The sequence below is a fragment of the Tasmannia lanceolata genome, unplaced genomic scaffold (genome assembly GCF_043159265.1).
Source record: "Tasmannia lanceolata isolate RefF3 unplaced genomic scaffold, GAP_Taslan_0.1 ptg000006l, whole genome shotgun sequence".
NCBI lineage: Eukaryota > Viridiplantae > Streptophyta > Magnoliopsida > Canellales > Winteraceae > Tasmannia > Tasmannia lanceolata.
In genome coordinates, this window is record NW_027518683.1 from 3,147,458 (window position 1) to 3,175,426 (window position 27,969).

General features: G+C 36.5%; 1 protein-coding gene across 8 annotated transcripts; it reads right to left on the reverse strand.

Moving 5' to 3' along the window:
- On the reverse strand, positions 1 to 27,968 carry LOC143879278 (Tetratricopeptide repeat (TPR)-like superfamily protein). Of its 8 annotated transcripts, none has more exons than XM_077381574.1 (15): positions 27,735 to 27,963; positions 27,602 to 27,650; positions 27,415 to 27,475; positions 26,838 to 26,913; positions 26,455 to 26,648; positions 22,454 to 22,561; positions 18,319 to 18,501; positions 16,273 to 17,037; positions 13,261 to 13,356; positions 12,766 to 12,945; positions 11,309 to 11,536; positions 10,913 to 11,056; positions 10,538 to 10,726; positions 1,203 to 1,322; positions 1 to 1,120 (listed from the first exon to the last, which is right to left on the reverse strand). In XM_077381574.1, exons 4-15 carry the CDS (start codon positions 26,881 to 26,883, stop codon positions 716 to 718), a joined length of 2,658 nt encoding a protein of 885 aa, XP_077237689.1. In that variant the 5' UTR covers positions 26,884 to 26,913; positions 27,415 to 27,475; positions 27,602 to 27,650; positions 27,735 to 27,963; the 3' UTR covers positions 1 to 715. The 8 variants fall into 8 exon arrangements, with proteins under 8 accessions (XP_077237689.1, XP_077237692.1, XP_077237690.1 ...); XM_077381577.1 differs by having other exon boundaries at positions 26,455 to 26,632; positions 26,855 to 26,913; positions 27,735 to 27,962; XM_077381575.1 differs by having other exon boundaries at positions 26,855 to 26,913; positions 27,735 to 27,962.
- Position 27,969: the final 1 nt, after the last annotated feature.

A 27,969-nucleotide genomic window follows, 5' to 3' on the forward strand; every position in this document is an offset into this window, starting at 1 on the left:
TAGCCATCACTTATGCCTACCAACATTTTCCTCGGAAAATTATGTACATGCATCAAATAACAACCCAACTTTGATGAAGATTTTGCACCCTGTTGCATATTTTTCAACAAAACCATGCCCACAAGCACCTGCTAAACAGGTCATGTAATTCAACTCATATAGCAGAATCCAGAGCAGCAACCACCTTGACCAGCTTATTCCAACTTGCTCTACAGCTAACTTTATCTGATGCCGTTTGCAAAATCTGATATTGCACAACACTTTGAACAATACAAAAATTGTGCTTTGAAGATTAGGTCAACCTCCTTTCGCTCTGGGACGGGTGTTCTCAATTTGTATTTCTTCACAACTTGAGAATTCCCTGTATAATAATGTTAACTACTTTACAGAAGGCTGTGGATGCCAATCATAATAACCTACAACCAGCGCTATTTGTCAAGCCACACAGGACAGACAACTCAACTTCCAGCCCACAATAATAGAAATAGGCACCATGGGAGCAGCATCTGGAGCTTCTTCTTTTTTTTTTGAAAATTAACATGTGGAGTTTTGATGACGCAAAAATTTCGAAGAAACTCTGCTCCTCCTTCACATGCTCGGGTGCAATTGCCGCAAGAGAGGTATAGGTTCTCAATGTTGAGGTATAGGTTGGGCTCCTCACCTTAATAAGGAGTAGAGGCCAATCTGTCTGAAAGATTTTCCACAATGGAACTTTTCAGCTAGTTGCTCTTCTCGAACCACAGCTCGAAGAAAGCCTTCTGGCCCACATACTTTCATCTGGTAACCATGAAATTGAGAACCCAGTAATTGCACACCACCTCAAATTTAATAGAGCAGCAGCAAGATGCTCACTAGAATCCTTAAAAATCTTGATTATTTGTGACTCAGCTTGTGGGTCCTCATCAAGGATGAGGTCCTCAAAGTCTCCTCTCTTTTCTTGAAGAATGCTACTGTCTTCCGAAATCATTCGCATGCTCAACACTTGCAATGCCTCCATAGCTGTGTTGAGAAACCCATGGTCAACATACGCAGAAAACGTATAAAAACAGGTTGTTGGATCGGGTTGGATTTTCTCTTCGTGCATTCGCTCAATTATAAGCTCTATTATGTCAATCCGGCCCTGAAACAATCATGTTAGGGCAGTGGCTGTGAGACTAGTGTTCAAAACAGTAATAAAATTTGGTAAAGTAACAAGAAATTACCTTCTGATATGCTACTTGAAGAATGGTATTGAACAAGAGTACATCGGGCTGAATGCCTTCACTGCTTGCTTGATCCACAAGATTCAGCGTTTCGTCAAAATCTTCATTGGCTAACAGTATCTAGAAAAGAAAAGGTCCACAATTAACAGATAGCACCTAAGTCTAGCGATATCCAGATTGAATCACATAATTCAGCTGTTATGGAAAAAATTATGTCAAAAGCCATGCAAAGCATCAAATAATGACATAGGGAAGAAAATAAATAATTAGGTAAGCAAAAGACCATATAATTGTAGCCAAGATAAAAAAAGAGACCCTATCAACTATGTTAACGTTGGGAAGGATCCATGCTCAGCTGGTGTTGGAGGGTGTTAAGAAATTATTTTTGTAGATATCGAAGGTTGGGCCCTCATAGGTCTCCAAAATTTCAAAGAGAACTTTGCCGCCAATTAGGTGGTGGTGGCGATCCCACCAATCTGATCGTTGGTCAGAAAAATTGAGCCAAGGACTGAGCAAGATGGAAACCATTGTGCTACAAATTAATAACCTAAGTGCAGAGCTGAACCCATCCTTTTCAGGAGTCGATCAGTACAATCCCCCCCCTTCCCCCCCCCCCCCCCCTCAACAAAAAAAAAGAGGAGTCAATCAGTTGGAGCTTTGCATAGAAGAGGTGTTTCCAAGTACATATGACTGATATTTTGCTTGTTTTGATGGTTTTTATGCTTGCATTTTCTGGTTTGATGTAGTGTGTTGGTGTTGCTGTATCATAGTCTTGGGGTTTTCTCTAGTGAATAAAATATCATTCTTATTGTTACAAAACGAGAAAATTAGGTAGCAATCATGAAGAAATCATATAAATGTCAAGTAGAGATTTGCAACTAAACAGCAGATGAGGTGGGTTGCGGTAGAAAGCTTTTGGAACAATTAAATGCCCATGGTCTCCAAAATCCTAATTGCTAATGCTTGCTAAGATTACATACAATGACCACATCTATTGCCACCTGTTTCAATACTATAGCAGAATCAGTCAATCAGGTGAATGTCTGCTACCACCACTTAGAAGTTTCAGTCTGGTGCCATGAGCAACAAACATTTTAGTAATTTAGATCTAAGAAATCCCAAATTAAAGGAGATGGATAGTAAGGAAGAATTCTCCACAACCCCCCCCCGCACCTCAGGAAAGGGTGAAAAGAAGTAGCCTAAAAGATGAATCGATAAAAAGAAATAATATAAATGGGGTGTTCTGTAAACGTTCTGCTAATCAGGTGGCAGATAGTTTAGCTAGAGTAGGAGTTTACAAGGACTCTGTAGCTCTCTTTGACTCTCTCACGCCTTGATTCACAATTCTTGTGCTTTTATATTTTTGTTCTATTTTTCTCGTTGTCCTCTGACCATCTCGGTCTTTTTATTAATACATCTGGCTACCATTTTCAAAAAAAGAAGAGATGTTTTGGCATCAAAGATCTAGAGTGCTATGGCTGTCAGTGGGGGATCACAATTCGAGTTTCTTTCACCGAGCAGCTATTTTAGGAGTAGAAGGAAATTGATTCACAGCTTCAAGGTTAAGGATGAGACAATTGAAGCTAAGAGTGGTTTAGAAGAAGCAATTATCCCTCACTTCTCCTACATCTGCCAATCTGGTCGGGTTTTCGCCCATGGATATATGGTGATAAGCCTACGCTATCAACCACCAAAGTGGAATTTTAGAAGTCAAGTTCTCTAAAGAGGAAATCTGCAAAGCTGTTTTCAGCTTAGATAAAGATAAAGCAAGGGGCATAAAATACATATATGCAAATCAGTTCAATGGTTTAGTAGTGGTTATGGTTTGTGTTAGATGACTCCAAGTTCCAGCTCAGAAAAACATGATGTCAGTACTAAATATTTCTAGTATCTGTTCGATAATCAGTGAAAACAGTCCAAGAAATTATACACATGGTAAAGCTGTTGAAACATTCTCTTCAATATTTCTCCCTATTGACATTTCCTGATATTTTTCCAAGTTGCAAGCCCATGGAGGATAGTCAAGGTTTCTGATGAACTTTATGAGATTCTTGACCTCACCAAGGAAACTAATAGAGGTGATGATGCTAGGGAAGTTAAGGGCATTGAGATTCAACTTCTTAATGGTTGGTACCTGATTCCAACATAGCGACTATTGATACAATTGATTGTACTTGTGATGTGCCAATATATCTAATATTGATAAATTTACCCGGTTCATGTTACTTCAAATTTATTTTCCATTTTTTACTCAAGTTATGGATGACTTATCTGAGTGAATCACTTTGCCATACTATACCTCAGTTCAACTCTAATATGGAAAGACATAGCTTTGCTATCAAACACGTTTGCAGAAGATGAGAAACCGAAGCGAGATAAAAATTTCTTCAATCTATAAACAAAGTTAAAAACACACTGAAAGTGAAAGACAATTATGTTTACGAGTATTTTGCACTATATAACTTTTTTTGTAACGACCAGGTCTAAAATAAATAAATAAATAGATAGGCAACCCTTATCAAAATTGTGTACTAATTGATATGAACACCCCTATGTAAACACGCTCACTTATTTTATTTTTTTTATTTCAGGGTGCACTTGTTTGATATTTACAACCCTCCATTTAAATTCGTATGCCATTGATATGTACACTCCGATTTAAAATCTCCAAGATCAGATTAGTAGCCTAATTATATTAATTGGGTAGATCCCAGTAAATGCATAATTTTAGCCATTAAAGTATAGCTTTAAGGCATTACTTGCCCAAAAAGAAACTTAATTTAGGTAAGCTAGGATTAATGAGAGAATCTAATGAATTTGAAGGATTTACTTCTAAATATAATTATTTTAACTTAAACACTTCTTGTTTGAGTCACACCAATTAAAGAAGAAAACATGGGAAAAGGAAATAAGATCATTTTTTTTATTTTAGAAAGAGGGTGTGATGGGTTTTAAAGACCCAACGTATGGGTCTCTACCCATTTTCTTCTAAATATAATTATTTTAACTTAAACACTTCTTGTTTGAGTCACACCAATTAAAGAAGAAAACATGGGAAAAGGAAATAAGATCATTTTTTTTATTTTAGAAAGAGGGTGTGATGGGTTTTAAAGACCCAACGTATGGGTCTCTACCCATTTTCTATTGCCGCCCAAAGCAAAACAAAAGAAAAAGAAAGAGAGGGAGGCGTGAGATTTGTGTCATAAGGGAAGAAGAAGAAGACCAAGAGGAGAAGAAAGGCTAAAGAATTACCTCTTCAAATTTGTTTCCAAGTAAGTAACCCTAGATGTTGTTTTTCTCCAAAATTAATTAAATTTTCTTGTGGAAATTTTGTTCATAATCTTAAGATTTTAAAACCCCAATACCCAATCTACTTGATTGAATTTCAGCCATGAAACCCCTAAATTGTAACCATAAAACCTTAACAAACTAGATAAGAAAATGATTATTCAGCCACTTAACCAAATTGATAAAACCCAAATACAATTTTCTTTGAAATCCAAAAACCTTTGACACATCTTGCTCGGCAAAATTTTGTTGGGAGCATCGTCAAGACACGCACATCTGTTGGGCAGCCAAGAGGCCTTCATCCACCTAATCCACGACCATGTTTGATTCACAAGCAGGACACTCTCCTGTGCCCTTATTTTACCCATGAAATTTATGCCTCCAAAGGACCGAACCCTCTTGGATAGGACCTGCAAATAGAGGAGAAGAAGAGATGTGGTAGATGTGGAGAATAGAAATGGTAATGGGTTTTAAAGAAGAAAACATGGACCCTTTTTCTACCTTAGACCACCACTCTTAGTATCATTATTTCTACGTACAAACACTACAATGGGGTGGTACTGGTAGGAAAGGGGGGGTGAGTAGAACATGATTACTTGATCTTGTAACCCGTACTATATTTTTAAAATATATAGGCCACAGTACGTGGATTCTATATACCATGTTATGAAATAGACCTCTAACTCCAAGGGGGGGGGGGGGGGTCCACCATCTTTTGGCTGTTATGATACTGTCCCAAAACATGACTCGCCAATTTGATGGTTGATCATCATGCGGGCGAATCATGCGACTTTTCTCGCTATATAAAAATCTTGCACTAGACCATTGGGCATTCACGTATGAAATCTGTCACGTTCAGTCAGCATGGCCTATTGAACAAGATCTGTCACCATAGAATAATTTAATCTAGTATTTTATTTCAATAAGTCACAGTTGCACTGTTGCTCACTAGGAGAGTTTTCTACTCCAATTAGTAAGGGTTGTTACATTAATAAGGAGAAGCCTCTATTTATAATAGAGGGCCCATCTACAGTGACAATTATATTGGGACTCCTACTTTCAAAAAGAATGCATTACCCATTAGGACTTCTTGGAATTTCATCTCTTTTGTTAAGCTACCACTTGAACCTGACAAAGTTAATAATAGCTTTGACATCTCTATTTGATAATGACATCCATAATGATACAAACATGCAAGAACCCATTCCAAGAATTTTATACAGTATTTAGGACCCCTTGAAACTCCAAAACTTCGTCCATGAATTTGCGGCCACAAACCCATGTTCAATACACGCATGCTAGCATCAGTACACTTGTTGCTCTCACACACCTTCAAAACCTGCAAAACCCAAACCTTAGTTAGAACAGGAATTGAAACAAATTGTGTATATATATATATATATATATATGATGAATCTTTTGATCACTATAAGACGGGGAACCAAGATAAAATCGAAAATTTCAACACCGTTGTTAAAACAGAATTAACCCAATTAAACCTAACAAGATAAATAGGATGGTTAGAACGGTGGTTAGAACACTTATCGGATGATGATAAATTTTATTTGTACAGACTGCTGCCTTTGCAACTTATAGAGACCTTTCTTACCAGCACCAAAGAAAACAAGGCAAGTGAATATGGACTCGCTTCATTACGGTAACTCAGTGTAATTCCTATGATTATTTGATATGTGACTGTGTTAGAAGGTAAAGGCATCGCATATGTTTCAATACCATATTTCTTTAGGCTTTCATTTCAGAAAGCAAATTTGCTATGATTTATGTTAGATAAAGTTGTAAATTAAAATAGACTCAGCATGTTCATAAAGAAAAATTGTAGATTTTGTATGCCATTCTAGGATTTGGAAATGAGGGAGGGAGGACTAAGGCAGACCCTTAGATTCGTCCTTGGGCAAAAGCCAAAAGTTACCCAGGCTGAGAGCGTACGACACCTGGCTGACAATGCATTTCGGGTGGAACCATATGGTGACCCAAAGAGAACCCTAGAAAGGAGCACGTCTCATTAGGGGACGGAGGACTCCTTGATGGTCAATAGTTGACGGCCAGGCTGGAAGGCCACCGAACATGATCTTATTGGGAATTGCCGTATGACTATTGGGGATGAGAGTACATATTGCTTGATTTATTTCCACCTATATTTCTTCTTGAAATTTGAATAAATAAAATGCCAATGTAGTTATGTCTCATTTATGTAGGATTTGAGAAAAACTGTATAGTTTAAAATGGATTCTAATATTGATCATTGAGAATTTTTATGGTTATTGTACCGTGTTGCTTTTATGTCGTTAGCCCTTTTTCCTTGCTCTTACGTTGCTACTTTTCCCTCCACAGGATTAGTAGAAGAGGGAGCTTTCGCAAGCGAAGACATATAAATAAAGCGGGAATGGGGAAATAAATAGAGAGGGCGGGGTGACAGTTGGGTCACCTGTCGTTTTATTAAACTCAGTTTAAGTTATTTAATTTCGGGCTGTAATAAATTTTATTTGGAATGCTAGGTCTTTAATTTGGAACAGAGTGAGTTCTAAAATTATGGATGGATTTTATTATTGTGAATGCTTCCGCTCATTTAAGTTGTTCCTTTAAAAAAAAAATTCAGGTGATTTTGTCAAATATGTGTAGCGGCGTGGTTCTGAAAATCGGGTCGTTACAATTGTGTCGTTACACCTATTTGACAAAATCACCTGAATTTTTTTTTTAAAGAAACAACTTAAATGAGCGGAAGCATTCACAATAATAAAATCCATCCATAATTTTAAAACTCACTCTGTTCCAAATTAAAGACCTAGCATTCCAAATAAAATTTATTACAGCCCGAAATTAAATAACTTAAACTGAGTTTAATAAAACGACAGGTGACCCAACTGTCACCCCACCCTCTCTATTTATTTCCCCATTCCCGCTTTATTTATATGTCTTCGCCTGCGAAGGCTCCCTCTTCTACTAATCCTGTGGAGGGAAAAGTAGCAATGTAAGAGCAAGGAAAAAGGGCTAACGACATAAAAGCAACACGGTACAATAACCATAAAAATTCTCAATGATCAATATTAGAATCCATTTTAAACTATACAGTTTTTCTCAAATCCTACATAAATGAGACATAACTACATTGGCATTTTATTTATTCAAATTTCAAGAAGAAATATAGGTGGAAATAAATCAAACAATATGTACTCTCATCCCCAATAGTCATACGGCAATTCCCAATAAGATCATGTTCGGTGGCCTTCCAGCCTGGCCGTCAACTATTGACCATCAAGGAGTCCTCCGTCCCCTAATGAGACGTGCTCCTTTCTAGGGTTCTCTTTGGGTCACCATATGGTTCCACCCGAAATGCATTGTCAGCCAGGTGTCGTACGCTCTCAGCCTGGGTAACTTTTGGCTTTTGCCCAAGGACGAATCTAAGGGTCTGCCTTAGTCCTCCCTCCCTCATTTCCAAATCCTAGAATGGCATACAAAATCTACAATTTTTCTTTATGAACATGCTGGGTCTATTTTAATTTACAACTTTATCTAACATAAATCATAGCAAATTTGCTTTCTGAAATGAAAGCCTAAAGAAATATGGTATTGAAACATATGCGATGCCTTTACCTTCTAACACAATCACATATCAAATAATCATAGGAATTACACTGAGTTACCGTAATGAAGCGAGTCCATATTCACTTGCCTTGTTTTCTTTGGTGCTGGTAAGAAAGGTCTCTATAAGTTGCAAAGGCAGCAGTCTGTACAAATAAAATTTATCATCATCCGATAAGTGTTCTAACCACCGTTCTAACCATCCTATTTATCTTGTTAGGTTTAATTGGGTTAATTCTGTTTTAACAACGGTGTTGAAATTTTCGATTTTATCTTGGTTCCCCGTCTTATAGTGATCAAAAGATTCATCATATATATATATATACACAATTTGTTTCAATTCCTGTTCTAACTAAGGTTTGGGTTTTGCAGGTTTTGAAGGTGTGTGAGAGCAACAAGTGTACTGATGCTAGCATGCGTGTATTGAACATGGGTTTGTGGCCGCAAATTCACGGACGAAGTTTTGGAGTTTCAAGGGGTCCTAAATACTGTATAAAATTCTTGGAATGGGTTCTTGCATGTTTGTATGGATGTCATTATCAAATAGAGATGTCAAAGCTATTATTAACTTTGTCAGGTTCAAGTGGTAGCTTAACAAAAGAGATGAAATTCCAAGAAGTCCTAATGGGTAATGCATTCTTTTTGAAAGTAGGAGTCCCAATATAATTGTCATTGTAGATGGGCCCTCTATTATAAATAGAGGCTTCTCCTTATTAATGTAACAACCCTTACTAATTGGAGTAGAAAACTCTCCTAGTGAGCAACAGTGCAACTGTGACTTATTGAAATAAAATACTAGATTAAATTATTCTATGGTGACAGATCTTGTTCAATAGGCCATGCTGACTGAACGTGACAGATTTCATACGTGAATGCCCAATGGTCTAGTGCAAGATTTTAATATAGCGAGAAAGGTCGCATGATTCGCCCGCATGATGATCAACCATCAAATTGGCGAGTCATGTTTTGGGACAGTATCATAACAGCCAAAAGATGGTGGACCCCCCCCCCCCCCCTTGGAGTTAGAGGTCTATTTCATAACATGCTATATAGAATCCACGTACTGTGGCCTATATATTTTAAAAATATAGTACGGGTTACAAGATCAAGTAATCATGTTCTACTCACCCCCCCCCTTTCCTACCAGTACCACCCCATTGTAGTGTTTGTACGTAGAAATAATGATACTAAGAGTGGTGGTCTAAGGTAGAAAAAGGGTCCATGTTTTTTTCTTTAAAACCCATTACCATTTCTATTCTCCACATCTCTTCTTCTCCTCTATTTGCAGGTCCTATCCAAGAGGGTTCGGTCCTTTGGAGGCATAAATTTCATGGGTAAAATAAGGGCACAGGAGAGTGTCCTGCTTGTGAATCAAACATGGTCGTGGATTAGGTGGATGAAGGCCTCTTGGCTGCCCAACAGATGTGCGTGTCTTGACGATGCTCCCAACAAAATTTTGCCGAGCAAGATGTGTCGAAGGTTTTTGGATTTCAAAGAAAATTGTATTTGGGTTTTATCAATTTGGTTAACTGGCTGAATAATCATTTTCTTATCTAGTTTGTTAAGGTTTTATGGTTACAATTTAGGGGTTTCATGGCTGAAATTCAATCAAGTAGATTGGGTATTGGGGTTTTAAAATCTTAAGGTTATGAACAAAATTTCCAAAAGAAAATTTAATTAATTTTGGAGAAAAACAACATCTAGGGTTACTTACTTGGAAACAAATTTGAAGAGGTAATTCTTTAGCCTTTCTTCTCCTCTTGGTCTTCTTCTTCTTCCCTTGCGACACAAATCTCACGCCTCCCTCTCTTTCTTTCTTTTTTTTTGTTTTGCTTTGGGCGGCAATAGAAAATGGGTAGAGACACATACGTTGGGTCTTTAAAACCCATCACACCCTCTTTCTAAAATAAAAAAAAGGATCTTATTTCCTTTTCGCATGTTTTCTTCTTTAATTGGTGTGACTCAAACAAGAAGTGTTTAAGTTAAAATAATTATATTTAGAAGTAAATCCTTCAAATTCATTAGATTCTCTCATTAATCCTAGCTTACCTAAATTAAGTTTCTTTTTGGGCAAGTAATGCCTTAAAGCTATACTTTAATTGCCAAAATTATGCATTTACTGGGATCTACCCAATTAATATAATTAGGCAACTAATCTGATCTTGGAGATTTTAAATCGGAGTGTACATATCAATGGCATACGAATTTAAATGGAGGGTTGTAAATATCAAACAAGTGCACCCTGAAATAATAATAAAAAAAATAAGTGAGCGTGTTTACATAGGGGTGTTCATATCAATTAGTACACAATTTTGATAAGGGTTGCCTATCTATTTATTTATTTATTTATTTATTTTAGACCTGGTCGTTACATTTTTTTTGTTTTTTTTTTCATATGTAGAATGTGTACAATCTCAATAGTAAACTACGAGACTTGCAAAGTTTACCTTTATGAGTGCAGTGTAAGTACATGTCTGCGGACAAAAACCATCACGCAACATCATGGAAATCAATGCAAGTGCGGACTTGAAACATCTCGTAACGCTGCAACTGTCAATCATGATATTGTATGTAGCGGCATCGACTGGCAAATCAGATGATTTCATATTTTTGAATATTTCTATTGCCATGTGACACTGCACATTTCATGCAAGAAAACTCAGTCCTCAAACAATGATGTGAATAGCAAAATTCAGTTATTTATAAGTTTTCATAAATAAAAAAACAAAATTAAGTTATTTGTTATTAGTTGAGAAATGAACCATGTATTTAAAGTAATGACTAATGAGTGAAGAGTCTATAAGACGATGTCAAGTACTTACTTCCTTGGCTTCAACAAGAGCATGCAGCACAATATTGTAAATAATTGTTCCTGAGTAACTGTTTGCGACACCTAACTGGTTCTCAACCGCGTGTAAATACTGTATCATCTCTCTTATCATGCCCTCTGCTCCAAGGGCTCTCAGCTGAAATAAATCCATAAAGGTAAAATTATGCTACTACATAAAGTCCATAGCATTTCTAATAAAATTTCATTTTTTTTGAAAGATTGTCTATAATTGAATTTCTGCCCACAGAGTTTCTGGTAACTAACACCTGGGAGTCCTTGAGGGTGAAAATCAAATAACTATACAATTCCAAAGCAAGAAATGTGGTGCTAGAGGATTGTGAATTTTGCCATTATTAATAATTAGAGTCAAAATACGAGTCAGAATTACCAAGTTCTTCATGGATTTATGGGTGTGCTGAACTCCATTGTTCATCATATCCATCTCTATAGCATGAATCCTTTTTGCAGCATCTGCCTTTGACAACAAATTACTCATCTCGTACGGAGCATTCACATTACCAAACAAGGAAAATAGCAGCTCATATGTCCTGATATTTGGCTTGAGTCTTAAATGCTTCATTTTAGCCAATACTTGAACTGCACGTTCAGGTTGATCCTGTAGATGTATTCAATATAAAAAATATTAAACAGCTACCCATCACATTTAAATATCAAGAAAATGCAAAAACAGTAAGAATTTGAGTACAACAAAGCTTCAAAAGGAGCTTCCATTAATGAGCCATGTCCTCAATAAAGCAATACAATGAAATTACCATTTGGAATTCATGATGACTAATTTCAGTACGGTTCTTACATAGTAAACTTATACAAGTAACATTATGACCTTTGCAAATATCCTTTCAATTAGCATAATTTGAATCATTCGCAATAAAAAAAATGACGAAAAAACACTGCATATACGAAGACAAAAGGGAACAGAATCTTTTGTTAGAGTCCTTTGTCAGAGGTTGCTGACCCATGATGGGATTATACAACATGATTAAAGCAAGTATGTAACAGGGGATACAGTCAAGTTCAGTGTGCTATTCGTTAAGGTTGCAAGTTTTTTTCCAGGACATTGACTTAGGAGTAATCTTTCCTATATGAACAATGGGCAGGTTTACTTTTTATTATTATTTTTCTCTTTCAGCATTCTTTTGATCGATAATGAGGGAAATTTTATTGGAAAAGAGCAATTAAAGAAGTTTCAGAACTTCTTTGTGCAGACTGTTTAATGTAAGATTTTATTGGAAAAGAGAAATCAAAGAAGTTTCAGAACTCCATTTACCTTTTTGTGCGGAAGTCATAAATCTGGAGTTTTGGTGCCAGACCACCAGCAATCACAAGCTAAAAACTGGAATCATCTCCAAAACGGATCACAGGTCACAGAAAAAAAGGATTCTGCCATTCAACATGTTTTTATGTTTTCCTTCCAAGAGCTAGTGTAAGATCTCATATAGAACGCAGAAATAGAATTCTCCTACTGATCCCAGAATAACATGGATATGACTTCTCAAATTCATATCCTGGTCCAACAGGATCAATTGTTTACTATAAGATATGCTACTATGGTCTTTGGAACAATAGTATCTACTCAAATAGAAAACTTTACTATGAATGCTCACTAGTACACAATCAAGTGTCTTCGGCACAAGCGTATCTACTCAAATAGCAAATTTTACTGTGAATGCCCACTAGTACACCATCCGTGGTTGTGCACAACAGACCAGCATGGCTATGGAAACAAGGTGTTTAAAGTATTAGAAAGTGTGACTTACTATAACATCACATGCAGCAAAGGCATTAAAAGGATAAATGTTCTTGGGTGGAAAAAATGTGACTTACTAGAACATCACATGCCGCAAGAAAGGCATTAAAAGGATAAATGTTCATGGGTGGGGCTTCAACAATTTGATTCAAGAGAGCCTCAGCTACGTTTAGTTCCAAAATTCTGCTCCAACCTATTGAAAGTGTTGCAAGAGTAGTACTATATGGCTTCAAATTTCTCTTTTCCATTGCTTTGACCTGCAAAATAGAGCAAAGGGGAGTGCAAGCCCTTATACCATGACATTCAAAAACTACAGAGATGACGTCTCCTTGAAAGCATAATAATGGTTAATGAACAAGCATGAAAAGTAAAATGGCTGCATTCATTGTCTTCATAATCATTAATAGATACCACCACCATAGTTCCATTCACAAGAAATGGATAAGAAAAGTAGTTTTTTTTACAACCATCAAACGTGATGATCAAATTAGACACTGATTTTCACATGAACTTGTCTAGTGACACATTGCAATCTAAAAATATTAGTTTGGTCAAAACTTATGTTTACGTACCACTTTCATGCCATAAATAATACCTCGCTCAGAAACAACGGCCTTTATCAAACCATCATATGTGTGTCGAGATGGTTCCAACCCAATGTTATGCATCTACACATAAACAGGATTGCCAACTTAGTGAATCACATAATATTCAACCAATAAGTTTATATCAAAGATCACACCCATTACAAATGCTGCCTGGTTCGTACAAAATAAGGAAATAAATATACCAATAGAAGTGGATAACAGGTGAGTAAAAGTAAGAGAAAAACAAATTTAATCAGATAAGTTTATATAGGGAAACCAATCAGCTAAGCACAAGCTGCAACTGTAGGTCCCTTTTTTTAACAGGCTCGCATTCTCTAAAACCTTTTCACTTATTCAGTTGAAGTCCACTGTCTACAATGATTGATTGTTGAAAAGAAAAGCTTTTCAGTTTCGGTCATCGGCGAAACCGAAACATCTCGATTTCGGTACGAAATTTTGGCCGCAATCTTGTAAAATCATGAAAACATTTCGGTACAAAATCACAACCGATATCCAAGCAAGATTCTTCACCATTTGGTTTCTTTTTATTTTTGTGCCTTTTATAGAAATATCTCAAAAGAATCTCTTGGTTCTTCTCTTTTATACGAGTGGAGTTGACTTTTGTCGGGGTTTCTTTCGAAATGACTCTTTTTTTAATCTAAGAAGTCGCATGTTTCGCATATTTTGACCGAAACATTAATGAAATCCTAAAATTTCGGGCGAAAACTTTATTTTTCTGAATATTAATGGATTTTGTTTTGGTAGCAGCTGAAATCAAAATATTTCGTAGGAAATTTAAAACCATATTACAAGGTAATGAATTCTTATTCTTACTTTCAAACACTTCTTAAACTTAGGTAGTTCAAACTATAAGTTTCTAGAACAGTCAAGACATGATTTCCAGGAAAATCTTTATAGATAATTATAACCCGCTTTCTATAAAATCATAGCTGTGTGTATTTGCCACAAGTTCCCTACAAATTAGGAAACCATTTCCTATTTTATGATTTTTATCTAAACTGCACTACTAGAAATTATAAAATAATGAAAATGTTATATAACTTTGTTTCTGTGATAAATTTCCATAAATATCTTGATTATTGAGTCTCGATTTCACATTTATCCCAGAAATATGAGATTCAATTATCTATGTTTTCTTACTAGAACTTAAGATTCACAAATGAATGTTAGATTTGAGGCTTAAGAATTTCATATAGAATTGAGGTTTAAGGATTTCATATGATTTCTTTTTTGAAATATTAAGAAATTCGGAAACTAAGACTACCCAAGAGGTTAATGAGCCTTAGATAGCAGAAATAGGCCTTTCTAATAAATGAAATTATTATGCATGTATTTAATGATTTTGTGATTATGTTTCTCTTGCAAATAAAATAAATTAAAACAAAACTAAACAATAACTCTTTTTAGAATTACTTTCATGTATCTAAGCCCGCTTCCCATTCGGGTAAAGAATTACACTTGACTTAAAATGTACTTAAAGACTGAGGCCTGACAACGGGCAATAAGAACTTGGTTGCCCAGTCAAATTTCCCTAAACTACCAACATGTTCTTTGAACTAGACTGAAAAACTTAACATCACATTTTATCAAGCAACTACATGAGACCTGACAATTAGCAATAAGAGCTTGTTGCCCAGTCCAAAATTTCCCTAAACTAGCAACATGTTTTTTGAACTAGACTGAAAATATCACATTTTATCAGGCAACTAAATTTTTGGCAAGATTTACTATACAATGTCTAATACACATTTTTCAGACTAGCCTTACATATGATACTTAATAGGTGAAATCAGCTCATCTCTCAGAAAATATACTTGTAGGCATGGGGGTTCATTTCCCTCTTGTGCATGTAAATCTCTCCTTTACTGTTCTGCATCTTAAAAGACGGCCGTGTACAGGTTTCTGGCATACGAATATGCATGATGAACAAATGCTTGTTCTGTATTAAACTTCTTAATAACATTGAACATGAACAACCTTATAATGTGAAAGAGAAAAGTCGATACACTTGTTTCTTATGAGAGACGTACTGCCGTTGAAAATGAAAGAGGAAACTACTATGAACCAGATTTTCCAAGCAAATAAAGGTATCAACAAAGTCAAAGGAAAAAATCACAGGAGAAAAGAACAAAACTGGAAGTTAAATCACCAAGGGGAGGAAAGGTCAAGTTGGCAAATATTCTAAATCAATCCACACATTTGTTAGTGTATAATATACAATTTGCTTCTCAGTGAATTTGGTGGGTGACGGTTACTCAGCACCTTTCAATCATAGTGAAAAATGAAGTTCTTGGGAATTCTCATCTTGGGAACTTTTGGAGAGACTGTTCCTGAGTTTTTTCTCAGGATATTATTGAGAAAATTTCATGAAAGTATAAAGCTGTCAAGAGAGCAGGAAAAATAAGCTCTTCTAATGTCTCTTTGTGAAAATTCTAAACACAATGAATAAAGACACATTCGGTGCTTTTATTTTCAAATTATGCATGTGAATCAGTCAATGCATAAACATTCAAAAAACAAAAAAGGAATGCATAACATGGTGTGGTCCCTATATGCTCTAAAGCATGCGAACTACAGCTTCCACACCGATGCTCCCTACATGCTCTAGACATTAATGGCTAGAGCTCCCTCACTCCCATTCCACTTCTACTCCTGCTCCAGGGTTCTATGAGAGGAATATAGTGACTTCCCTGGACTCTGTAACCTGAAAGTTGAATGGATAGTGTCCCATTTTTTCTACTTTTCAGCAGATTTGCTTAAGAAAAGGGAATAATAAAAAGAAAAAAAACATATTAATGCGTGAATGGAAGACCATGAATTGAAACAGAACATAAAAAATACTGAAAATTGCGATGATGTAATAATAACAAAAACACATGCAAAACCATGTTATCACCTATCAATACAGTAAGTATAATAACAAAAAAGCATGCAATGTCAACCAAACCCTACAAAATGTGATAATTATAAAGATACCTGTAGGAACAACCGCTCAGCAAGCTCACAGTTATTTGATTGTGCACATGCATGTATTAGATCGCTGAAAGACCACCTCAAGACCTTCATAACCGGAACAGTTGCAATATCTTTAAGCTTACTAAACTCACTACCTTCTAATTCCATATTTTCCATGCCAAAATCAGTGCGCAGCTTTTGTTTGGCTATAAGATGGTGATCACCAATTCCAGGATTATCAGAAACATTAAGTGATAATTCTAAATGTCCGCAATCTTTCTCCTCAATAGTAGATCTGTTTCCCAGCGTTGGTGCGAAGAGGAACTCTGACTCATTAGACATGGCAGGAAGATTTGCAAAAAGGTCATCCGAGTTGAGATTTTCTTCAATGCCGTTTACAGCCAAGACTTCACTAGTGGATATATCCATGCTTTCACCTCCTCGACCATCCCCAGTTTGCATGGAATTGCTTTGCAAAACTGAAGATAAAGAGTGTCCATTCTCCTTCATGCCGCACCTCTCAATGCATAACCCATTATTTGGGGGTATAGGAATGTCTAATCTTGACACTTGATATCGTCCATCGGTAGATATCCCAACAGAGGCGCTTCCCTGGAAAACCAGAGATACCATACGTTGCAAAATATCATATGCAGATCCAAGATCCTTCAACCTCGTAAAGGACCAAATAAATTTCCGCAGACAAATAATGCTTGGGGTATAGTATTTCGTACATTCCTTCCAAATGTCATGGACTGCATAGAGATTTTGCTGGAAAACTGCAAGCTGTAAAAAATTAAAGATCAATAATCAAGTAACTACATTGCCATAACAAGTAGTATTAAATGGAGACGTAAGAAGGAACTAATATTAGCTATTTAATCTCCTCTGAGAAAGTTGCCAAACATGGAATTGAATTGGCAGCATAGATGATCAACAATGTAATCTTATGTCTTCACCATATTGCAAAATTGAAAAGTGAGCATGTTCCAAAATGGAAAAGGAAATTAAAATTGGGGAAATATGGTCAGAACATATTAGAATGATACATGAATTAAAGCTTACAGGAAACATACAGGAAAATGATTGAAGTTAAACCTTATCCTCCATTTTGAAGGTTTATGAAAATAATTGCAAATAAACTTTCACGTCCATCAGAAAACTTTACACGTATGAATCACAAAGGAAATGAAATTTTACATATATTTAGTCCAGAATGGAAGGCCCATTTATCCAGTTGTTCACCAAGACAAAAGACGTAAACACTAAATAGAAAGCCAGTAACTATAAACTCATACAGCAATTAATTTTGGCAGAGTTGACTATATCTTTGTGAATGAGGGGATTTGGAAGCATTCACAAATCACAACATAATCATTCATAAAATGCATAACTTGCAAGTGCTATAGTCCAGTAAAGTAAGAAGGAATACAATCATAAAATTCCTGACAACAACATTAGTATGCACCAACTTATGTGACATCTACCTACTTTACTACTTATGCCATCTCAAGGAGGACAAGAGTAGAGATCGTGGTGGAAACAGAAACAAGAGGGACCTACAAGAGGGAAGGGTCCCTCCGTTAAGAAGAAAAGGAAGACTGGACAAAATATGTGGGAATCAAGAGTATAAAGAAACTGATCGCTGGAAATAACAAACTTCCAAAGCAAAGGGGGAGGAAACAGAAACAACAGGGACCGACGAGAGGGAAGGGTCCCTCTGTTCAGAAGGAAAGGAAGAACGGACAAAATAGATGGGAATCAAGAGCGTCAAGAAACTGGGCGCTGGGAATATCTTCCACTTGAACATTATTTCACATTATTTTTCAATAATGTTCATGACAGTGATATTATATATATATATATATATATATATATATATATATATATATATATATAGAGAGAGAGAGAGAGAGAGAGAGAGAGAGAGAGAGAGAAGAAAACACAAAAATGGGTTCTCATGTTCACATGAAGCACAATTTCCAGTCATGAAGGTCTGCATGAACTATGTCTCTGTCACTTCAATGCCATATCCACATAAATACTAGCCCTTAGTGTACTACAAACCTTTAGAAGTTCCCAATAAGTAATTTCAGACTTCCCCATCTGTCGGCCCTCCATCAACTCCAAACAGTAGTTAGCATGAACCAGGCTTCGCGTCTCAGCACATTCATTCAAGAAAATATTGTACATGGGCATAACAGGATTGGTGTAATGGTTTCCCCCAAGATAAGTCAGCAAATTGAATGCCTGAAGAGAGAATATAATTACATTTTGATCATAAATAAGTAAACCATGAAGTAGCAATCAACCCACTATATGAATGCCATTTATAATCATATCGGGAAAGCATGCTGCACTAAACTAGAATGACCTATATTTATTTTTTATAATCATTTGCAAAGCATAGTAGGATAAAGCAGCTCATAAATAGGTAAACCATGAAGTACCACTCAACCCAATATATGGATGTCATTTATAATCATTTCGGGAAAGTTTATTGCACTAAAGTAGAAATGACCCATATTTATTATTTATAATCATTTGCAAAGCATATTAGGATAAAGTAGCCATGAACCTATTATGCAGATATTATCTATAATATTTGAACAAAACGTATAAAATAAATGAATCCATACTCATTTGCACCAGCCATTTATGATCATTCTTATAACAGCTATGAATCCTCTAGGGTTCACATACTGTTCAACTAGGATCCTATGTCGTTATTAGATTCTAAAAACTACTAAAACTGTAAGTGGTTGACAGATAGTAAGTGATAACATCATCTTGTCTGGGCTTTCCATCTGAATGAAATCTCAAAACATCCATTCAAGAAAATAGTGTAGAAGGGCAAAACAGAATTGGTTTCCCCAAGAAAAGCCAGCAAATTGAATGCCTGAAGTAAGCATGGTACAAAGGATATAATTACAGTTTGATCATAAATAAGTAAAACATTAAGTAGCAATCAACCCACTATACAGACATTATTTATAATCATTACGGCAAAGCACATTACAATAAAGTGGAAATGAGCCTATATTTCTTATTTATAATAATTTTCAAAACATATTATGATAAAGCCATGCAGCTATTAGGGGTGCAACTCGGGTCGGGTTGGGTCGGGTTGAGGCCAACCCGAACCCAACCCGAGGGCGCATCATGTCAACCAGAACCCGACCCGACCCACAATCCAAGGAGCATTGACCCGAATCCAGCCCTAACCCGACCCGACCCGCAACCCAAGGAGAAAAGGAATTAAAGAAGAAATCTGGAAAAAAACCTAAAACCAACGCTCCTTCCATCTTCCTCGTTGAAACCTGCGACACCCTTCCCTGAGAAAAAAGATAAGAGAGAATACTAGAAAAAACTGAAAAGTTCCTAAGAGAGGAAAAAATGAATTCCCTACTGCAGGCCAAAACGTTTTTCTTTGTTCTTCTTTATCTTTCGAGCAGCTTTGCTTTTTCTTTGTTCTTCTTACTTCAACGAATTTAGGGCAGAATACTACTGCCATTGCCGTTTAGTTTTTTTGCATGCTGCTTGATTTATCAGGCAAAAGAGGAACGAAGCTCCCAGGAGAAAGTGTGAAAAACTAAGCTCCTTTCCAATGCTGTCATAACGTTCTTTCTTGTCTTGTCTTGTTCAAAGCCTGACATCTGCCATAGGTTGTCATTTCTTCTTGATTTTTTTTAAAAGCCTAAGGACAACTGAATAGCAGTAAGTGGGAAAAAGGCCGGTTTTGCATTTTTCAAAATTAGGAAGAGCGGTAAAATGGAAAAGAATGGCGGATTTTCATATTTGCCTTCGGGTTATCGGGTTACCGACTACTCAACCCCAACCCGACCTGATCCGAGCTTCGGGTTGTGTTTATCAACCCAACCCAAGAAAAACTCGGGTTGAACCCGCGGGGTTCGGGTTTAGACAACCCAAGTTGCACCCCTAGCAGCTATTATGCAAAAATTATCTATAATCAGGGGAAGAGGGACATATAGCATTGCCCCCCCCCCAACACACAAAAAAAAATAAAAATAAAAATGGACCAATGCAAGCAAAGTGTTAATAAGTCCAGCCGCCCAAGTGTAGATTCCTGGCTCCGCTCCTGTCTATAATAGTTTGCAAGTGAAGCAATTGCAGAACAACAGTGAATCCTAAGACTTCAAAAGTCACCAATCTTTCTCCATGATGCATATTCAAAGCTACAGTTTAAAGGTTATTTTTGACATTTTGGTATTGTGTGGCTCCATGCTTCCAAAAATCGCCAAATTTAAATAAATGGGAAAAATCATAAGCATTTGACTTGCCGCGTTGAACTTTAAAAATATGCAAATTAATCAATAGATCATGTACTCACTGAATAAGTCTTGAATTTTTCGTTTAAATAGCAAGTTTTTCGTAGAAAAAACATGAAGAAAACTTAGTCTTATAATTGTTTTCCCGCAAAGTTTTTCAACTACCACTCAAGTCAACTTTATTTCTTCCTCTGCTTCATCCACTCGCTTGAAATCCTAACCCGGCACCTGCACAGCCCTTGCTGCCAGCTGCCATTTACGTTGCATCCATAGCTAGGGACTAGATAGAAACTGAAATAATTGATGAGTGCGAGGTACAGAATGTAAGTTCAACCATCTCCCTTCTCCCTCCGCTGCTCCATCAACTTGCTGGAAGCCCTAGTCCCACCCCAGCCAAGACCTTGCTGTCGTGACTGGAAACCAGAGGTGCGACCTTCTCCCTCCACCCTCCCTTTTCCATCCACAAGGCTCTGCTAGGCCGGCTAACCAAAATGTGTGCAGAGCCGTTGTCACTACGCCTCATGATTTTGTTTGTTCATTTCTTAGAGAGATTATTCTTCATAGTTGCCTGAAACATCTTGGACAGGTGGGAAACATGTTTCCGAAACATGAAAAAGTGTAAATGCATGTATTTATACACAAGAGCTCGTAGAAATTTGAAATTAACAAATTTCAAATCTAAAAACACATCTTTCGTGTTCCCCTTATGTTTCATGTGTTTCCCTTGACGTTTCTCTATCGTTTCTGAAACACTTCTAACACAATTTCTAAACCGTTTCTCAATGCGCTTCTCATACGATTTTCTATCGCCTCCCCATTTCTTGTTTTCCCTCTATTTTTCCCCGTGTTGTACACTTCCGTTTCACCTTTTGCTTACCGAATTCATTTCTGGTTGGCAAATATGCCACTTATTGGGCCTACAAGACGCATCAATTTCCCAACCTGATAGCTATAATCTTGGTAAAAATCGCACCAACTGTTGTAACTTTAGTTTGTTGTGAAACATGGGCCCAAGGAATTCACATTCTAAGCTATAAGCATTGCATGCTATACCAGCACTCAGATGCTTTTAGTTTAAAATGTGGATTCTCTAGGAAACCTATGACTTTCGGGATTTGTATTCGTTGTAGTTTCAATCCATAATACATTATCTAACAATGTCTTTTGACCCATTTATCAAAAAAATGTGTTTTCCCATACCGCCACAACATCTACTCATGTGTTGCTCTTTTCTTGCCATCATAAGTATTAGTTGATTACTTTAGAAGAGAATTTTAAAAGCCAAAAACTATGTCTCTTTTTTTTAAAAAACTATCCCTTCATCCAAGATTTAGTGGAGATTTTTTTGGAGAGATGGCATTACTGGTATTTGAGCAATGCAATGAATATTTATGTAAAGCAACAGCATATTTTAAATCTCACATTCAATTGTTTAAATATTTTCATCTAGAGCATGAAAGTCGGTTTCATTAACAATGCTAAGGGGAGCTTTTTTAATTTTCAAGAAAATTACGTGGATAGTTAGAACTTAGATAAAGCATGGATTAAATTGTTTTTTACTACAAAGATGGCACATGCCATTCTCATTCCCGTTTTGGGTCTTAAAGGTGAAATCTCTTGCCTGAAAAATCCTTGCAGATCATGGGAGACCCCTTTTATTTATTTTTCACGCTCAGAAAAATGGCATCCCTATTTCTAACTCCCGAACCAGATTCATCACTAACTACCAAACCAGATTCAACACGTATTTTTAACAATTTGTTCCTGACTTTTCCAAATGTTTCAGATTTTTACCTCGTTAATTTTCAATGAGTAAACTGTGTAACTATGGTTAGCATAATGATGACATCGTTTGATTTAAAAGCTCGAATGATAAAAGCACTTAATTACTGTACTACAAAATGTCAATGTACCTCTTCAAGGTAACCACCTTTACTGAGAGCTCGAATGATGAAAATGTGGCATCTTCTGTTGATGTCTATATCATAGTCTTTCATAACCCTCCATGTCTCCATAACAAACTGCATAAGAAAAGTTGCCAATTAGCTACAACATCAAAAAAGCAACCAGTTGTCTGTTCAGCACTATGCTTTTCAAGATCAGAAGCTTAAGACCTTTTTCCTGGTCAAACATGCGAAAAATTTACAATACATCCGCATATTCTTGATTAGCCATAAAGAAAGAGTAGGGACTAGGATGACACTATACACTATAGCACCATAAATATGTCAATTAATACAATATTTGATAAAGAGTTCCATTTAAAAAAAAATACCAATATTTGATAACCTAACTAAATAAAAAAAGATGTGGTGAAGTAATTCAAAGGAAATATATATTTTTTCAATGGAATTCAAAGGAAATATTAGACGAATCAATAATTGACGCGGGGAGTCTTGAAACAGTGATTCATTTACATAGCTTAGTTTCAAGTTGTCACATAAGAGTCTCATCAACTTGGCCAAGTTGAAGACTACAGGGAAAGAGAGAACATATATCATAGTGGAATCTCACATTAATTTTTATCTGGGCTTTGCTACTTTAAAGCCCCCAAAAGTGGGTAGATTCCGGATTACCATCCCGAGTCCCCAAATCTACTTTACCAATGAAACACTCATAAAAGGATAAAGACTAACAATATAATTGCATGTGAAAGCTCATGATCACACACAACGGCTTCAAGCGGATCGCTCATGTCATCCTCAATTCTCATATGTAGACTTCTAGTGGGGTAATTGTAGGCAAGGGGGGCTACTTTACTGCAACGAAAACACTTTCTTTGTCGAATGCTTGTGCCGGTTCGATTACAGCACGCTATCCTTTTACTGTGATGATTGGGGCAGGCCTGCAATGGCTGTTGTTTTGATCGTACAGTTGTTTTTAAGGAGTCTCATAATTGAGTTTTCCCCATTATGAGAGCCAGCCCTCTAAAGAGTTGGTTGTTTCTATTTCTCTTCCGCCCTCAATTCCATGTGGAAGACGTCATCAATGTTGTAAATCCCTAAAGTGGCTACACGGCAGTTTTTTTTTTTTTTTTTGAATGGTATGACAAATGTTAAACCTTAACTTGTTCTTGAATTACGAAAGGGTCTGATATTCCAATTTTCATCTTTCGTAGTAGCACATCGGATAGACAGCTCTTCAATGCTATAAATGTATTACGAAATCAAGTTTTCTTTTTTTAGGGTAATCATCTGATCATAAAGTCTCTCCAGGAAGTCCCTTGGTAAGTACTTATCTTTTAACTAGGCCGTCACCTCTTCCCAATGAGTGATAGGTGGGTGTCCTAACTCCAAGCTTCATATTTCATTTGTTCAACGTTCCTCCCCCATATCTTAGCACAGCCTGCTTATTTAATTCTAGCAAACCTCACTACATGGTCAGCAGTCATGTCATACCAGACAACATATTCCTCTATAACAGTTAACCGATCAAGGAAAACTTGTGCATCAATGCTTCAGTTAAAATCTGGCACATCCACTTCGACATTTTTGTGATTTATCCCATATAATCTATGCTGAGAAAAATCCGCCAATCGTGCCCAAATAAACGGAAAAGTAAAGATAAACACAAGCCACAAGATAGACAACGAGATTTTACATGGATCGGTCAATGCCTACATCCACAAGCGAGAACACGATTTTCCAATATGAGAAAAACAATATGCAAGTATTACAATGAATTAATCCAAACCCACAAACCAACAACCCTTTCCTTGCCCTCTCAACCAAGACCGTACCCGAGAGTAACCCAAGAGAAAACCCCGAGAAGAACTCAGGAACAAAAAGAACCCAAGAACAAACTTTTTTTTTTGGAATAGTAAACCCAAGAACAAACTCTCTTTCTCTCTCCTCTCTCTCTTTTTCTCTCTCCCTTATCATGTTCTGCAGCCCCTTCTCACGTTCAAGAGAGCCTTGTATAGCTAGGTTTTCTTTTCTTTCTTTCTTTTTTGAAATTGATAGCCAATATTATTATAGCTAGGTTTTCTAAAACCTAAAAATAGCTAAGTTCCCTATTTTTGGTTTGCACCAACCGAATCCCATTGCTTCGGAAACAATACAACTTTCCCAACAATCTATATGTTCAGATATCTTCTGTCCAGAGTATTTCATGGACCAAATCAGTCGTAGGAGCCAGTCGTGTATTGTTTCTAACACCTGCAGCTCTAGAGAAGCTCCTAGATGATGGATATAAGTTATTGACTTCCACTTCCTCCATTGTGGACAGAGGCATCGTCATCTCCATTACGATAATTTAACTTTCCTTGTTCAACAACTGTTCCTCCTATTTCACGGGTATCTTCTTATTTCTTTGTCCCTTTTAATAGCTCCAGCACCTTAAATTAGTCTCGGCAATATTTCTTCCCTTTCATTATCAGTCAATCTTCCCCTATGACTTTTGCCGCTTCGAATATCCATCCTAGCCTAGGCTCTTGTACCCAAAAAAAATAATTCAAAACTAAGGGAAAAACTAGGGTTTGTCGTATGGTGTATTGGGTCAATCTAAATCAAGTGAATCTAGGGATTCGAGAATGAATATCTAACCCTAAGTAGATTTGAAATCAAGAAACAAAACTAGAGAAAGATTGAAAACCTTGGAATCACAATAACAAAAATCAGAAGAAAGATGAGAGTAAGCATGAGATTTATAAATACCTTTTGATAGAAGAAAGTGAAGGATAGATCACCAAGGGTATCATACTGATGGTCTGCCTAGGAATCACACCTTAGAGTTGTCAAGGCATCATACCGTGACATTGGATATCACATCTAAGGTATGCGCAGAAGGCAAAGAAATTTCATTCGTAAATTTCATCATAAGCGTGATGGCCCTAAGGCCTACATTGCATAGGTTTTCACACAATTTCTAGAGGCATCCTAAGACTTGAAATCCCAATAGTGGGCCCTCTTATGACTAAACCTGAACTCTCGAAAGTTCTCACTTCTTTTTTTTTTTAATGGCAAGTTCTCACTTAAATCCTAAACTCTAAGAAAAAATATTTTCCCACATAAACAAATTGTGGGATATGATGTGGGCCCATCTATAGTGATAACACTACTTATCAACTTAAAATAAAACAGAACTTAACTTAAATAACCCTAACAACTTAAATAACCCATTCTCAATCCAACCCCAAGTAGGGCCTTATCTCATCTTAGATGTTCTAAATGAAAGTTTGGAATTGGCTCTTTTGCCCTATTGTGTCTTGGGATGGGTTACTTTGCCCTTTCTTGTTCTTTCCACGATTGATTTGATCCCTATCATTACTTTACTAATCAGGGAAGTTATGTAATTAACTTCATTTTTTTTAATGGTAAAAACAACGATCGATTTTTTTTTTCATTAATTAGCTTCATCCCTCCCCAACTAGTTTGGGACAAAGGCTTAGTTGAGTTGGGTTGAGTAGAATTAACTTCATCCCTATCACTATTAATAAAAATTGAGATGTCAGATTTCGTAAGCAGTACATTTGGATTCATTTGCAATAAGAGTTAAAAATGGAATTACTTGAAGTTGAACAACAAAAGACACTGAAATGGTAAAATTCAGTGTCTAAATGTTGCTATTTATATATACATAGAGATCTTTGTAAGATGTTAGGCGTGGTTTGTATAATAACCTTAGCAGAAACTGAAACATCCAAATCAGTAAATCCTACCAGACACTTCTGAATCTCTAAATAAAAGCTATTTTAGTGCACACTCATGTTCATACGTGCAAAGCAATGCAGCATTTCCATCTAAAATAACAAATTGAAAGCAGAAAAAGTTCATGAGACTAAAATGCTTTCTCCAATGAAATTGAGGGAATAAGGATCTCGACTTAGTTATTTTCAAAAAAAAAAAAGAAAAAGTTCTCGACTTAGTTGAATCCTACATAAATATACTGTGAGTACGTAAATTCTTCTGCTTACCAATGGATCAGGAGATCTTGCACAGTAATCGAGAACATATACAAAATCATCAGCTCTTAAAGAGTCATTCCCAAGCCCAAGATTGGAAAGTAGATGAGATGCTCTGTTTCTTTCCCCTGCGCGAAGTGCATTAACAATTTGCACCTGCACAGACCTTGTACCTGATTGTTCTCCAAACCTAAAATGATTGCAGCCTGCACATGAGGTCATATTACTTCTATATAAAAAATCCTAGAGAACTGTAAGTTATTAATAAAGCTGATGATGATGGAAATGCACAGTAATGGGTCATTCCCCATCATCAATAAAGCTTCATTTATCAGAAAATTACAAAAGAGACTTATACAATGAGATTCGCTTCCCTAAGACAGTGCGAGACATACTGATTGGACCCACCCACCAGACGTCAGTATGATCTGGACCATTCATTCAATCAGGCCCACTGTACGACGGCATAGTCTGAAAATCACACCCATCGGACAATTCTAACCATCAAATTTAGAGGAGTTGAATGTGAACCGCCATTCAAATTTTCCTAAACTACCATTAAAGCCCGGTTCGTTTAAGATTGTGACAACCCATCGTGAGTGCCAAACTGCTTATTGGTCTCAAAATTAACTAATTTTGAGACCAATAAGCAGTTTGGCACTCACGATGGGTCGTCACAATCTTAAACCAACTGGGCCTAAAAGAACATTGATCAAGCTTCTAGGATTGTCTAGTCAGGTGATTTTTGAGCTATAACATCTATTTTTGGTGGCACCCGCAGATGAACAGTCCAGGTAATACTGTGAGTTATGTCATGGGTTCTATCATTTCATCCCATTGGAATTTTCAGATAGGTTAGTTGCATCTTATAGTATCAATACCCATTTCACAAATGGCCTTACAAGAAATCACTACCGTTTTTTCTCATTTACCAAATGTAAGTAGATTATAATGGAGAAAGTAATCTAATACCTGATGAGTTCGTGAATTTTCGCGAGAATTCTGAACCTCCCTCGACGACATTATTTAATTTCTAAGCAACAGAGACAACGATCAATGACTAGATAAAACCCTAAAACCTAAAACCAAAATCTTTGCAAAAAATTGAACTTCAATTTAGGTGAAAATTAAAAGAAAAGAACAGACTAACAGCATTTACTTTTGGTAGATGAAAAAAATCTACAAGCGAGCGCAGAGGAGCTCTTGATCTGTAATGCAAGATATAATAAACCAAGGTGATGATCCATGTAAGGTAAATTTATATTGGATGGATGAAATGGAATTTCACTTACCGAGATCTAAGCATGCTGCGAAATTTCTTCGAGTTGGAACGAAACCCTAATTTTGTTTCGTTAGGGTTTTCTCCCAAAATCAAGAGAATGGTTCGAGGGACGGAAAATCGCTTCCAGCGAATTCATCTCTACCGATTTCTGTTCACAGGAAACGATTCTCGGTTTAGGATATGAAGGGGAAATCTGTATATATTGCCTACGCTAGGAAGTAAAATGTTCAACCTCTTTTATGCTC